General features: G+C 43.9%; 1 protein-coding gene across 5 annotated transcripts in view; it reads left to right on the forward strand.

Annotated features, from left to right (window-relative positions):
* The window catches only part of ATP9B (ATPase phospholipid transporting 9B (putative)), a 267,517-nt gene that overhangs the window by 35,646 nt on the left and 217,760 nt on the right, over positions 1-14,111 (forward strand). For all 5 annotated transcript variants that reach the window (XM_053571330.1, XM_053571333.1, XM_053571334.1 and 2 more), the window contains exon 4: positions 905-1,018. In XM_053571330.1, the coding sequence (XP_053427305.1) occupies positions 905-1,018 (114 nt within the window). The remainder of the gene's footprint in view (positions 1-904; positions 1,019-14,111) is intronic.

Consider the following 14,111-nt stretch of genomic DNA (forward strand, 5'->3'; position numbering starts at 1 on the left):
TATTACTGTAACTGATTTTTTAGTCACAAACGTATGATAGAATGGTGGAGGTAACCTCATTATCTTAAAGCTAGGGACCCAGACTTTTTCAGCACTTAGCCCATTGCTCTGCTCTTATTGGAGTTTCTGTACCTTCCAAGTTGCATAAAAAACGACATCCAAGGAGATTTTTGATTTGTAAGTTGCAGGTTTGAAAGCTTCATTGTAATTTTACTGTGGTATTTGAATTATTCCCTCATGTAAATTTAAGTTTTGTGCCATTTTGATTTTGAATTTAAGTCTAATAATTTGAGGCATTTGTAAGTAGAGATCTATTAATATACTATATCCAGGGTTTCTTATTTTGTAATTTTACTGTGGTATTTGAATTATTCCCACATGTAAATGTAAGTTTTGTTCCATTTTGATTTTGAATTTAAGTCTAAGAATTTGAGGCATTTGTAAGTAGAGATCTATTAATATACTAAATCCAGAGTTTCTTATCTATTAATATACTATATCCAGGGTTTCTTCCCTAAAAACAGCTACAGCTGTTGTTGAATTAAAACAACAACAACAACAAAAAAAAGCAAGAAAGTTTTAGTATTGACATTCCTAAAATTTTAGTGAATGACGAATTATATTTGATGTTAGAGATTAACTGCCAAAAGACTACAAAGTAGCCATCTTCCTGAAAATTGGTAATTATATTTTATCATTTTAAATGTTTTTAGAAAACTTTGCGTCTCTTCATATATGGTATAGCTATGAAGCCAGTGTCAAAATCAATAAATTTACTGTGAATTAGAGTAAATTTTTATTGTTTGATGGAAATGTGGTTACATGTGCTGATTTTAATTATTTAATTTAGGTATTAAAACTGTTCCTTGAAGAGACTTTGTTAATTTTCTCTTTTCCTTTTTAGGTTTTATATGAACAATTCAAGTTTTTCTTGAATCTCTATTTTCTGGTAGTATCCTGCTCACAATTTGTACCAGCATTGAAAATAGGCTATCTCTACACCTACTGGGCTCCTCTGGTAAAAAAAAAAAAAAAATGACTTTTAAAATTAAGTTAAATTATTAAGTACTTAGAAGTAGTCTTGGGCGGTGCCTGTGGCTCAGTGAGTAGGGTGCTGGCCCCATATACCGAGGGTGCCGGGTTCAAACCCGGCCCCGGCCAAACTGCAACAAAAAAAATAGCCGGGTGTTGTTGCTGGTGCCTGTAGTCCCAGCTACTCGGGAGGCTGAGTCAAGAGAATCGCTTAAGCCCAAGAGCTGGCTGGAGATTGCTGTGAGCTGTGATGCTACGGCACTCTACCGAGGGCGACATAGTGAGACTCTGTCTCAAAAAAAAAAAAAAAGTAGTCTTAAGAGTTAAGATGGTTAAAAGATAAATTGACCAGATTTTAACACATGGTGTTGTTGCTGTGTCATTGAACTTGTGCGAAAGAGAATCTTGGGTGCTGTGGGTGATTTCAGCCCTTTCCACCCTACAGGAGGTGAGGGCAGTCGTGGCCCCCAGGGCTTCCAGACTGCACGTCTCAGTGGGAGGGGTCACCTGGCTAAGGAAGGCAGGTCTGACAAGTTGCTGGGGATGAGCTGGGAGTTGTGGGTGCTGTTGAGTTACTCCTAAGAGGCTAACCAGTGGGGACCCTGAAGTGTCTGAATGGGGTGCGGGTGACTTCTGGGTGGTTCTCAGTGTCTGAAGGTTTCTGAAAGGCGGGTGCTGCTCATCATTGAATGTTTCCATTTCAGACGTTGTCTTGATAGTTTCCTGCTGGCTATTGATAAGTTTCACCAGTTTTCAGCTTGTGGTGATGAGATGTATGCCTTCTTCCTTTTACCTACAAAAAATCTGTTGCTTCCTTTTTTGGAAAGGGTCCTTCAGTAGTGTGAGTTGAAAGAGTCTGAAGCTTCCCCCCCGGCTGACTGAGTGCACCCCTCTTGGCCAAGGGAATGTCCCAAAACTGAGTTGCTGGCCATGAGAAGGGGGTCAGACAGTCCTCCTTATGCCTCCTTCTTGGGGGTGTCCTTTAAAACCCCTTAAAAGGCCTACGGCCATGCAAGACAGAGCTTAGACCACAGCTGCAAGTCCTCAGTTTGCTGAACAAATCACTTGAGTTTGAGCATGTGGCTGGTATCGCTCTGACATCCTTATCTTAAAACATTCCAAGTCTTTTAGATAAAGCTTTGATTTATAAATATGGAAATGAAGAGTCTTTAAAACTTCCTATAACTAAAACATGTAAGCCCCCACTTTGAGATGTCCCACGTTTTTAGGCCAAACAGACGTATGCCCTTGATGTACTGATTTTATGACCACCCTGTAACTCCAGTCTCCCTGAAGTGTGTGGAGCTGTAACCCAGCCCAGGGAGTCCACTCCCTCAGGGCTTGATTCTTGGTCATTGTGGCTCCAGGTCATGGTCCTCGAATTCGGCTCAGAGTAACCGTGTAAGTTGTTTCACAGAGTTTGGCTTTTCTGCAGAAAGTGGGGGCCACCTGAGCATGGCCTTCCAAATGGGAGGGCCGAGCATTCTGCTCCTGGTTATGCCTGCCTTGTCTGCCTACCTAGAGGCCTCCAGGTGATACCGGAGAGCCCTTGTCTGCAGGTACAGGCAGCCTCCTTGCTCACCCCTTGGGAAAGGCCTGCTGAGGAGTTTCTGATTTCCCTTTTGCATCAACTTCATGGTAGGGTGTATTCGAGAGGACTGGAAGTAACTCTTCCCCCACCAACAGAAAAATCAGCCCAGATGAGTTACTGTTGTTCACCCACTGCTCCATAGCCCCCTGAGCTCAGTGGCCACTTTCTCTAGATGTGACACCTGGGACTCTGCTCCCTGAGGCTGGTCTGCTGCTGCTCGGCCCCTACTTGGCTGGCCTGGGCATCCCAGCCCCACTCACCTCCCTGGACCAGATTCTCTGAGCTGCGAGTTCCTTTCCCTGGCTTCTGTGAGCTGCCCGTGGAGACCACTCATCACCTCTTCTTCGGAAGACTGTGACTTGCCGTTCAGCTCGGCCACCTGCTGCCCTGGCAACATGGCCAGTCTGTGTGTGGCAGGGCTCCTGGCTGGCCCCGTCCCTCCCCTCTCACCTTGCCAGCCTCTTGCAGCTACAGGACCTATTTCTCGAAGGCGGCTACCTGGCCTTCCCGAGCCTGCTGCTACTGCCCCTCCTGCTGAGCCTGTTCTGACTTCCCCACTAGCTCCTCACTGAGCTGTTGAGTCTCTGCTGGAGCTCAGCTGGCTACACACACTGCCCGCTGTCCACCTGGCTCAGGAAGCTTCTCAGGATGGCATTTTCCTGCTGCAGATGGGCCAGCTGAGAGTTGGGGCCATTCTCCAGCTGCTCCTGAGGAGTCCAGATCTTGCCCTGGTTTGGTGTCCCCTCTGCCTTTTTGCCTCGACTCGGGACCCCCTCTGCTTCCTCTTTCAGCAGAGGATCTTGCAGGTGAAGGGCTGGCGCGTCTGGCCTCTGCCTTACCTGGTTCTGCCTCTTCTCCGTTCTTAGCCTGTCGTTTCTGGTGGCACCACTGCGCAGAAGCGAGCTGCTGCCGTGATCCTAGCAGCAGGTGTTAGCTTTCTGTCAGTTTCATGCGGTCCAGACCTGCTGATGGACGGTCTGCCCACAACCAAGTGCACGTGACTTTCCCCACCCCGTCGTGCTTTCTCACTAGCAGCTCGAACTCCTTTTTATCATACGGTCTCCACCTCCCCTACAGCTGCTATGGTGCTGTAGTTATTTCATTTGTTGGTCACTCCACATAAGGTGCCAATATTGCCACCAAGCACCTAAGCAGGGCAGAGGGTGCGCTGTACAGCACAGTGTACTATCTCTGCATGAGCTGTTAAGCGTTCGTCATCGTCTCTAGACATTCAAGTTAAAGATGGCATCCTGCATGCCCAGTTCCCAAAGAACCTGCTGCATTTCCAAACTGCCAGCGACTAACAGGGCCTGGCCGGTCCCCAGTGTTAGACCACATGGTGGAGACTGGCCATGACCCAGTCCAGCAGGAGCAGGTACCTTGGCCATGCTGGTAGCAATTTTGTAAGTGGACTGGCACCCAGGACTACGTTGTCCACCTCTTGATCCCATAAACGTAATGTCCCAGCAGCCATGGACTTGTAAGTTCTCTGACTGAACTGTTCACAGGCTCCACCAACTCCGTCTGGGTGTGGACGAAAGGAGAGATGTCCAGTCACTTGTAGGGGTGCAGCTGCCTGCCCTCCTGGGCTCTTGGTTGTTGTATTTTTACCTTTTTTGTTGCCACTGGCCCTGCCCTAAAGCAAGATTTGTCTTCCTCTTCCAAGAAGTCTGTCAACCACCACCATGGGAGAGTTCACCTGATCCCAAGGGTCATTCTGCCGCCCTCCTCCAGGAGCCATCTCATGTCCACCAGCGCCCTACCTAGGGAGTCACACTGCTGCCCCTCAAGAGTCCTACAGAGTCTGTAGGACTCCTACAGAGTCCTGTGCTGCTGCCGCTCGGCCTCCAGCTGCCTTCCAGAGTGTTGCCTCAGTCTCTTATACAGAACACGGAGCCCTCGGCCCCCAGTTATGTGGACACTTGCCTTCCCAAAGGCCTCTCCCATGCGTGGAGGGCCCTTTCGACACACAGTGGTGCCCCATCCACATTGGGCCACTCCTGGGGGGGGCCCAGGTGGACAACAGGTGAGCCACCAAGTGCCACATACTCGTGCCAGGCAATCCACTCTGTCCCCTGCAGGAGTGCGGAGGGCTTCACACTGGTCTGTGATGAATCCTGCCGCTGCCGACGACACCAGTTGTAGTCCCGGTAGTGGAGGAAGAGGTGGTTTGTGTGGGATTTGGACAAACCAGAGAAAAACCAAGGAGCCACAGGCAGCTACAACAGGCCCTTTATCCAGCTCATGGAGGGTGGCTAGCAGGCATTAAAAGTTTTCTGGAGGTCATGGGACATCGGGACACTGTGCATAAGAAGGCACTTACTAAGGTGACATAGCATCTGCTGGCTTAACTGGTTATTCAAAACAGTTTGGCACCTCGTGGCCTTTAGGCAAGAAGGCCTAATTGACTCTTCTTCTTCCCCACAATAGATATAAATACAGAATTACGGGATAAGTGACTATCTCTCTCACTAAATGAGGTTGAAAGAGCCATTGGTGCTGAGCATGGGTGGAATGTCACACTGGTACCTACTACTGTCAGTGTGGACACACCTGGGTTGCATTTTGGAGGGTCTTGTAATATGTATCAGAGGTCATAAGAATGGCCTCAGGCACTGGCTCACCTTGTAATCCTAGTGCTCTGGGAGGTCAAAGTGGGAGGCTGCAGGGAGCCTGATGACACTGCAGTCCGCACTTTCTCAAAAAAAAAAAAAAAAAATAGATTCAGCATTTTTATTTGAGGACTTTATCCTTAAGAAAGAATGATTGATCAGAGGGTCTAAATAATGGCCATTATTATTTTTGATGATTAAAAATGATTTACAAAGTCAGATGTCCACACAGTGCTTTGCTATATCCTGTGCAAATACTGGAAAACGTGTAGTTTTAAAGATGATATTTAGAAAAAGTGTTTAATCACATTACTGATGTGTATGTATTAGAATAAATTAAAAATGTGAGTCAAAATATATATAGAATGAAATAGTGTTTTGATCAGCTAACATTGAGCTCCTTGGTGTCTGACACTAGACAAGGTTGACAGGACAGTGAACGGGATGGGCAGAATTCTGCCCTAACAGAACTGACAGGGTAGGGAGAGCACAGGACAGTAAGTGGATTCCTGAAGCTGTTGCAAAGCGGGACATGGGCGGGGTCAAGGGAGGCCTCTCTGATATGTTCAGAGCCAGACAGGTGGCCATGCAAAGAGCAAGGAGGAGCTGCAGGCAGAGAAGCCTCAGTTTTAAAAGGTCTTGGGCTCTGTTTGGCCGTTACCAGGGTGTGAGGAGGCCATCCTGCTGGGTATGTGGACGAGGGACAGTGGTCAGAGACAGGTCAGGTGTAGGGCCAGTCCTTCCAGGGCTCTTATGAGGTAGGAAGCCATGTGTTTGTGTATGTATTACATTATTCACAGAGACGAAACACTGAATTGTGTACAACAGAGCTCTGAAAATTGGTGTTAAAGCTGGGCAGATGTGGAGAGGGGTGTGGGTGACTGCTTCTTTTCTCCCACTGCAACTCCATGGAGGTAGCCTCTGTTCTGGATGGAGTGTGTAATTGCTGTGTGTCTCTTCATAATTTTTCTACTTACAAATGATTACAAAGTAATGTTTACACCTTACTCTGTGTGTCCTGCTGCAACACACTCTTGGGCTTCACCTTGGTTTATGAAGTTGACCACGTGGATGTGGGCTGTGTGCACCATCTGTTCACTTCCTGAAGTGTCTCCTCGTGTGGATGCATCACACCTCTCTGTCTGTGCTTCTTGGGAAGGAGACTTTAGGGCTGTTTCTAATTTTTATTGTTACAAACTTTTAATGAATAGTTTGAGTGTTCACGGGTCCTCATGCACCTGTGCGAAACAGTCTACAGGCTGCATAGGCCTAAAGGGCTTGTTTTAAAAGTGCTGTTGATTCTTTTTCATTTTCTAATAATATCAATATGGCATTTTAGAAACATAATGAAAATACTTGCTAATACTAAGATATAATCACATGATTTTAATGTTTTTATTTCTAACTCCTTTATTCTATTCAAAGCGTTTTTTTTTTTTTTTTTTTTTTTTTAAGAGATGCTGTCTCACTGTGTTGCCCAGGCTAGTTACAAATTCCTGAGCTTAAGACATCCTCCCACCTCACCCTTTTGAGTAGCTGGGACCATAGGCCTGTGTCACCATGCCCACCTTTCTGTTCATAGCTTTAATAGTTGTGTTTACCAGTTAAATATATTATTTGCTTCTTGTATTAAAATTTATTTTAACTTGAAATGATGATTTGAGAATACAAATTCGTCTTAAAAAATCTAAAGCAAAATGTATTCATTTGTATTTTGCTTTTGCCTTTTGTACTTGTTAATTCTGATTTAACTAGCTTTATCCAAAGAAAGTGTCCCTTAGATGGTTCTTTATGAAGAAGTGGCTGTCCTCTGCCTTCTCTGCTTTCACATGACCACTGGTTTCCACTTCCGGCTCCAATTTTAAGTGCTTTAGCTTGAATTTTCACCCTTGGGTTTTTGAAGTATTTTATCTTTTTTTTTTTTTTTTTTTTTGACATGTGAGAATTAACTTTAATTGCATTTAGATAAGTGCCTCACCAGGAAACTAATTCAGTAATCATATGAAGGGTGCTGTAATTCCACTGTGATTATATTTTAAGTGTTGTAAAGAGAAGTGAAAAACCCTTTTTTCCCATTTGAGTGCTATGTTGCCTTCTGACAGATATAAACGAACTCTCACACTCTGAGTACCATACTGTTAGATTTCAGAATCGATCTACTTTTTAACCTGACCCTCCCCCCGGCTTGGCAGCAGCACACTCCTCCCCCAATGGCGAGTGCACACTGTCAGTGCCTCTGCCGCTTTCCTGCTTTTTTGGCCTTGATTTGCCAAAGATGTTAAGAAGCCGATGGGCGCATTGTGCTCACTTCTAAATCCATGACGCAAGCTTAGGACATATTGGGTCTTTGAGCCAGACTCAACTCAGAAATTTAAAATTTTTTTGAAATTCCACATGTATTAAATATAAAGATCTTTTTATTAATCTAACCAAAATTAAAGAACCTTTAAACATGTATTATACTAAACCTAAAGAAATTTCTTTAAAGGAAACTAAAAGAATAGAGATTCTAAAATATACCTAGGTATCTCTTTTTTAAATCAAAGGAATGTTATTCAACAGGTTTTTTTTATAAACCCTTTTTGAGTTCTTGTGTTTTCTGTACCTGTTTGTTTTAGCCTGGTTACACCCATGGCATGGTGGTCTTTACAGATACATTTATGTTTTTGACATTTTTTGTTTGCCTTCTAAGGTTCTGTAAGTTTGTTCAAAAAAAGTTATCAGTTAACATTTCCAGATTTCTCCTAACCCAAACCTGCCACAAAAGCATAAAACCATCTTAGAGTTTTAAGATCTTATTTCTTTTGTTCGCTAATTTTAAAGAAAATAAGTTACTTGAAGCTCATGCCCTCTAACTAAAATTGGGATACTTTTACAAACAGTGATAGCTTAATTATTCTAGGAAATAGTGTTTATTAGCTTTAGTTCTGAACTGATTTCTGTTATACTTTCCCACATACAGAAGAGTAAACGGAATATAAAGTGATTTCACTGTGTTATATCAGAACGATGACTTCATTCATTTGTGGAGCTTTCAGAACAATTTTCAAGGCAAAACTGATGTAATTAACAAAACAGACTGTAATGCTTCTGTCAAAATTAATAAGGTGGAATAGATCTATTCATGCAGAAAAAATTTAGATGAAGAAAGTGGTTGTAAGGATTTTCAACCCTGTACTTTCCGTGTACCCTGGCTTCCTAGTGCTTGTCAGTGTGTAATCAGGAGCGAGACAGCAGGTGCAGGGGAGGAGCCAGCCTGCCAGGACTCGGATTTTTCAGTCTGACTTTAAAATCCTTCTTTCCATCCACCCTTTTTTGTGAGGGTCTCTGTATTGGAGGTGTAGGCCAAGAATGGAAAGAAAAAACAAAATCAGTTACTTGACATGCTGCCATCCAGGGTGACCCCGTCAGTGAGCCGTGTGACCTTGGTGGAGTTACTTATTCTCTGTGTCTGATTTAGCTCGCTCATCTCTAAGTCAGAGGCAAAGGGACATGTCGTGCAAGGCTTCTTGTAACATTTAAATGGGTTAACTCATTTGAGGCATTTGGAGAAGTGTATGGCATATGATAACCCCTCAAAGGTAAGTTGATAATGTACCAGTAGAATTTTTTCTCTTTTTATAAAAATGTATATTATTTTGGTACTTATACCACATGGCTTTAGGGCAGCGGTTCTCAACCTGTGGAAACTATATTAAAGGGTCACGGCATTAGGAAGGTTGAGAAGGACTGAGAAAGGCTGTGGGCAGGCCATGTTGTCTAGCTCACAGGCTCGCGCACAGATGCTGCCGTTTCCAGGGCGACAGCATTTTACTGTGGCCTTTCTTGCTTCCGGTTTTGACTTTTCCAGGGAGCTAAAGCTAAATCTCTGACCTGGTTGGTCCGGAGGTAATGGGAAGACTCAGCTGTTCCTACAACAAGATTTGCTTATCCAAACTTCCGTAAGGCACATATCTGTAATGATCCAATTAAGAATTCAGAAGATTTAAACTCGTGGGGTTGAGAGGTCCTTCTATTGTGGACTCTGGTGGTCGAGAAGGAACTAGTGAATGGCCTTTTCCTCCTGTCTGCTTTATATTCCAATCTGGCCCTGCATGCTGCAGATGGGCATGGTGGTGGTGACACCTCTTGGCCGCTGTGACTCACGCAGATGAACCTAGATTTTGAAATAGGCTGTAGCACAGCTTATGCTCTTGCAGCCCTTGTTGGGAACAGGTCTCTGTTGCCTCTTGGGAGTGTCTAACTCCTGTTTTCAGAAATTGGTACTTAATCCTCTTTATTGCATCTTCTCTAATATTACTCCATTAGAAACAGGAACTTACTTTCACTCGCTGCTTCTTAGAAGCTTAGAGCTAGCACATCTTTGTGGTTTATCATTTTTTATTATTATTAAATCATAACTGTGTACATTAATGCGATCATGGGACACCATTCACTGGTTTTATAGACCGTTTGACACATTTTCATCACACTGGTTAAAATAGCCTTCCTGGCATTTTCTTAGTTATTGTGTTAAGACATTTATATTCTCCATTTACTGAGTTTCACATGTACCCTTGTAAGATGCACCACAGGTGTAATCCCACCAATCACCCTCCCTCCACCCATCCTCTCCCTCTCCCCCTTCCCCCTATTCTTAGGTTATAACTAACTTTCATGTGAAAGCCATAAATTAGTTTCATAGTAGGGCTGAGTACATTGGATACTTTTTCTTCCATTCTTGAGATACTTTACTAAGAAGAATATGTTCCAGCTCCATCCATGTAAACATGAAAGAAGTAAAGTCTCCATCTTTCTTTAAGGCTGCATAATACTCCATCGTGTACATAAACCACAATTTATTAATCCATTTGTGGATCCATGGGCACTTGGGCTTTTCCCATGACTTAGCAGTTATGAATTGGGCTGCAATAAACATTCTGGTACAAATATCTTCATTATGATGTGATTTTTGGTCTTCTGGATATATACCTAGTAGAGGAATTATAGGATTGAATGGCAGATCTATTTTTAGATCTCTAAGTGATCTCCAATCATCTTTCCAAAAGGAATGTATTAATTTACATTCCCACCAGCAGTGTAGAAGTGTTCCCTTTTCTCCACATCCACGCCAGTATCTCTGGTCTTGGGATTTTGTGATATGGGCTAATCTTACTGGAGTTAGGTGATATCTCAAAAGTAGTTTTGATTTGCATTTCTCTGATGAGTAAAGATGATGAGCATTTTTTCATATGTCTATAGGCTGTTTATCATTCTTAATGAATTCAGAGTTAACTTTAGCTGTCTTTTTAAGTCACAGACTTAAAGGTGTGAAATTTTAGGTCACCTTTAAATGCCGTGTATGTCTGGGGCCTTAGAGGTAAAGATGAACACTTCACACAGAGGCTGAGCAATTGTGTTAACAGACTGTTCTCCTCAAGTGATTCTAGTATGCTTATCTTATTTAAAGCCACTCCTTTAAACTATGTCTACAATATACAAGTACAGCATGCTTGGTGATTGCTTTCTTTCTCTTGTCTATCAGGTGAGTTGGTCGCAAATAGAGCAAACCCAGCCCCGGCTGAACTGCAACCAAAAAATAGCCGGGCGTTGTGGCGGGCGCCTATAGTCCCAGCTGTGCGGGAGGCTGAGGCAGGAGAATCGTGGAAGCCCAAGAGCTGGAGGTTGCTGTGAGTCCTGTGACATCATGGCACTCTACCGAGGGTGGTAAAATGAGACTCTCTCTACAAAAAAAAAAAAAAAAAAAAAGTCACTTCTGCATCATGAACATCCATCTATAACAGTAAACAGTCTCTTACTTGGTAGTGGCTGTAGAGAAGCATATTTTCTGGATTCGAAGATGCATATTTGACTTCTAGTCACTGTGTGTACTTGCAGTATTGTCTTTCCACCCAAGACTGTTACTAAAACGCTATCAGTGTATCTTAAAACCAGCAACATCCTTTGAATCAGGGAAATAGAGTATTTTATCGTAAGACTATACTAAAATTTTTTATTTGTGGGCACTCAGTTTATTTTTAGTTTTTCATATTTATACTGGGATCCTAGCTTTTTTTTCCTTTAGGGTAAGTTTTTAGAAGTGAAACTGCTTGGTTGAATATGTGCAAATTTTAAGCTTTTGATAATACCAACTTTTTTTTTTTTTTTTTTTTTTTTTGAGACAGTCTTACTATGTCGCCCTGTGGTGACACAGCTCACAGCAACCTCAAACTCTTGGGCTTAAGCGATTCTCTTGCCTCAGCCTCACAAATGGCTGGGACTAAAGATGCACGCTGCAACACCCGGCTATTTTTGTTGTTGTTGTCGTTGTTTAGCAGGCCCCTGGCGTGTTCAAACCCGCCAGCCCCAGTGTATATGGCCGCCGCCCTAACCACTGAGCTACGGGAGCCGAGCCGATACCAACTTTATTAATGCTCTTTTTTGGGGGGAGGGGGAAGGTATCAGCTACTTTGGCTTTTCATATTTATTTTCTTTGTTTTTCCTCTGGTAACTCTAGTTCTAATAAAATAAGGAATCTGTATTCAGATTCTTATATGCGTCTAATAAGTTCTTTGGTAACCATTTCTATTTCATTTCTGCTTTATCATGACAAGTTACCAGCACTGGTGAGGCTGGGCGTAATTTCCTGTAGTACATTTTTCACTCTATTATGGAGATATTTTATCACAATGTAAAATTCTCTTTGGTTCTTAAAATTTGTACTTCACATAATTAACATCACTGTTATGGCGACGGGCTGAGTTCTTTAAGATCAGGGTCAAGGGCCTCTATTGCCACTTCTGGGCACCATCGCCCTGTAGCTCAGTAGGCAGGGCAGTCAGACAGGAAACAGAGTGGGAGGAAGGAGAAAAGCTGCCTGTGGTGGCAGGAAGCCCAGGTGATCTGCACACGCACAGAGCTGGAGGATCAGCAAGATTGCAGGAGACAGGAGATGTAAGAACGCAAGGGACATCATAGAAGGTAGAGGAAGGTTGGAGGACTCAGATGTCCCCATTCTTACAAACCATGTGATCCAGACAGTGTGGTGTTGACATACAGAAAGGTTATACAGACTGAAGAGCTTTCCAACAAGGACACCAAGACAGTTCACTGGAGAGAGAATAGTCCTTTCAGGATAGGATGCGAGAACTAAATATCCACACACAGAGGAAGGTGGACCTTTTCCTCATGTTGTACGTGAAGAGTTACTCACAATGTATCATAGACCTCAGTGTGAGAGCTAGAACTATAGACTTTTGGAAGTAAATGTAGAGATAAGCCTTTGTTACCTTGGACACCAAAAGCCCAAGTGAGAAAAGAAAAAATAGGTAAATTGGATTTTACTAAAATAAAAAACTTTTTGCATCAGAGGACACCATTAAGAAAATGAAGCAGTAACTCAGAATGGAGAAAACATTTGTAAGATTTTTGCGAACCAGCATGGGGAAGGAGAAATGACCTGAGTGGAAATGGTGGGGACATCTCCCCCAGGCTGTGGGGCCCTGCTGCCTCACATCTCCCATTCCCCACATAAGATGATATTTGTAAGTCACATATCTAAAAAGGTATTTGTATCCATGATGAATAAAGAACTCCCACAACTCAACACCTGAAACACAGATAACACAGATATAAAGTGGGTGAAGAATCTAAATGGACATTTACCCAAAGAAGACCTGCAAGTGGCCAGTACCACATGAAAAGTTGCTCAGCATCGTTAGTCACTGGGGGGTGGAAATTAAAGCCATAGGATCCTGCTTTCAAGTAACGGCTATAGTCCCAACAGCAGCTGGTAATGAGCATGGGTGGGTGTGGATAGCTGGAACTCTCATTCCTAGCTGATGGGGTTGTAAAGTGCTACAACCACTTTGGAAAACATTTTGGCGGCTCCTAGAAATACTGACCATCACACAGAATGAGCAGATTCACAGAGACTGAAAACTGTTGTCAGGGCCTGGGAGGGAGGGAGGGAGGCCCTGGGAGGGAGGGAGGGATGGGAGGTGATTGCTAGGGGGATAGGTTTTCTTTTGGGGGTAAAGGAAATATTCTAAAATTAGATGGTGGTGATGGTTGCTTGGCTCTGTGAAGGTACTAAAAACAATGAATTGTAGACTTTGAAATTATCAGTGAGTTACATATCAGCAAAGATGTCACTAGGAAAAGGAAACAGAATGTGCTAAAAGACCGAGGTGAGGGTCTTTCTTTGGCCAGCTGCAGTTGTCTTCTGTGGGGACCGTGGCAGATACGAGGTTCATGCCTCCCTGCTCCTGCCTTTGTGAATGGGGTACCTCACTAGGCGGTCACGGCTGGGTTCTCGGCGAGTCCAAGAGTTGACAAGGTGGGAATCATCACCAGCAGTAAGAGAGCAGGAGGCAAGACCACAGTTCTGTCTGCTCTTAGGCCTGGGTGCTGGGGGAGGGCTACATTTCAGTAAAGGGAGCAGAAGTGATGGGGAGGGATTGGTGGTGACTCAGTGTGGTGGTGTAGGGTGAGCCGGAGGGGCGAGGAGCACTGGGAGTGATGGGAGGAATAGCCTTGGCAGTGACGCTGGAGACTCCATTGGGCCATGTATGTACAGGACTGCAGAGGGGCAGCCAGGCTGTGTAGCATTCAGGATGGCTCGGGATAAAGAATTGGAAGAAAAAGTTGGTGAGCAGTGGGCATGCACAGGGCTGGGTGTTTCTGTAGGTGATTCACTTCAGTTGAATAGTTTCACTTGAGTTGTGGTGAAGGAATTATGCTGAGTCCTGATAGCTTTGTGTGCAAACAGGGAAGGAGACTTGGTGTGTTGAGGGAGGGCTGGGTAGTGGGCCCAGGGGCGTCTAGCATGGGCATGAAAGTGACCTAGAGATGTTTCCAGTATGGACTGGCTGAATAGAGATGGCAGGAGGGCTGAG

Source organism: Nycticebus coucang, chromosome 19, assembly GCF_027406575.1.
Source record: "Nycticebus coucang isolate mNycCou1 chromosome 19, mNycCou1.pri, whole genome shotgun sequence".
In the NCBI taxonomy this organism is placed as follows: Eukaryota; Metazoa; Chordata; class Mammalia; order Primates; family Lorisidae; genus Nycticebus; species Nycticebus coucang.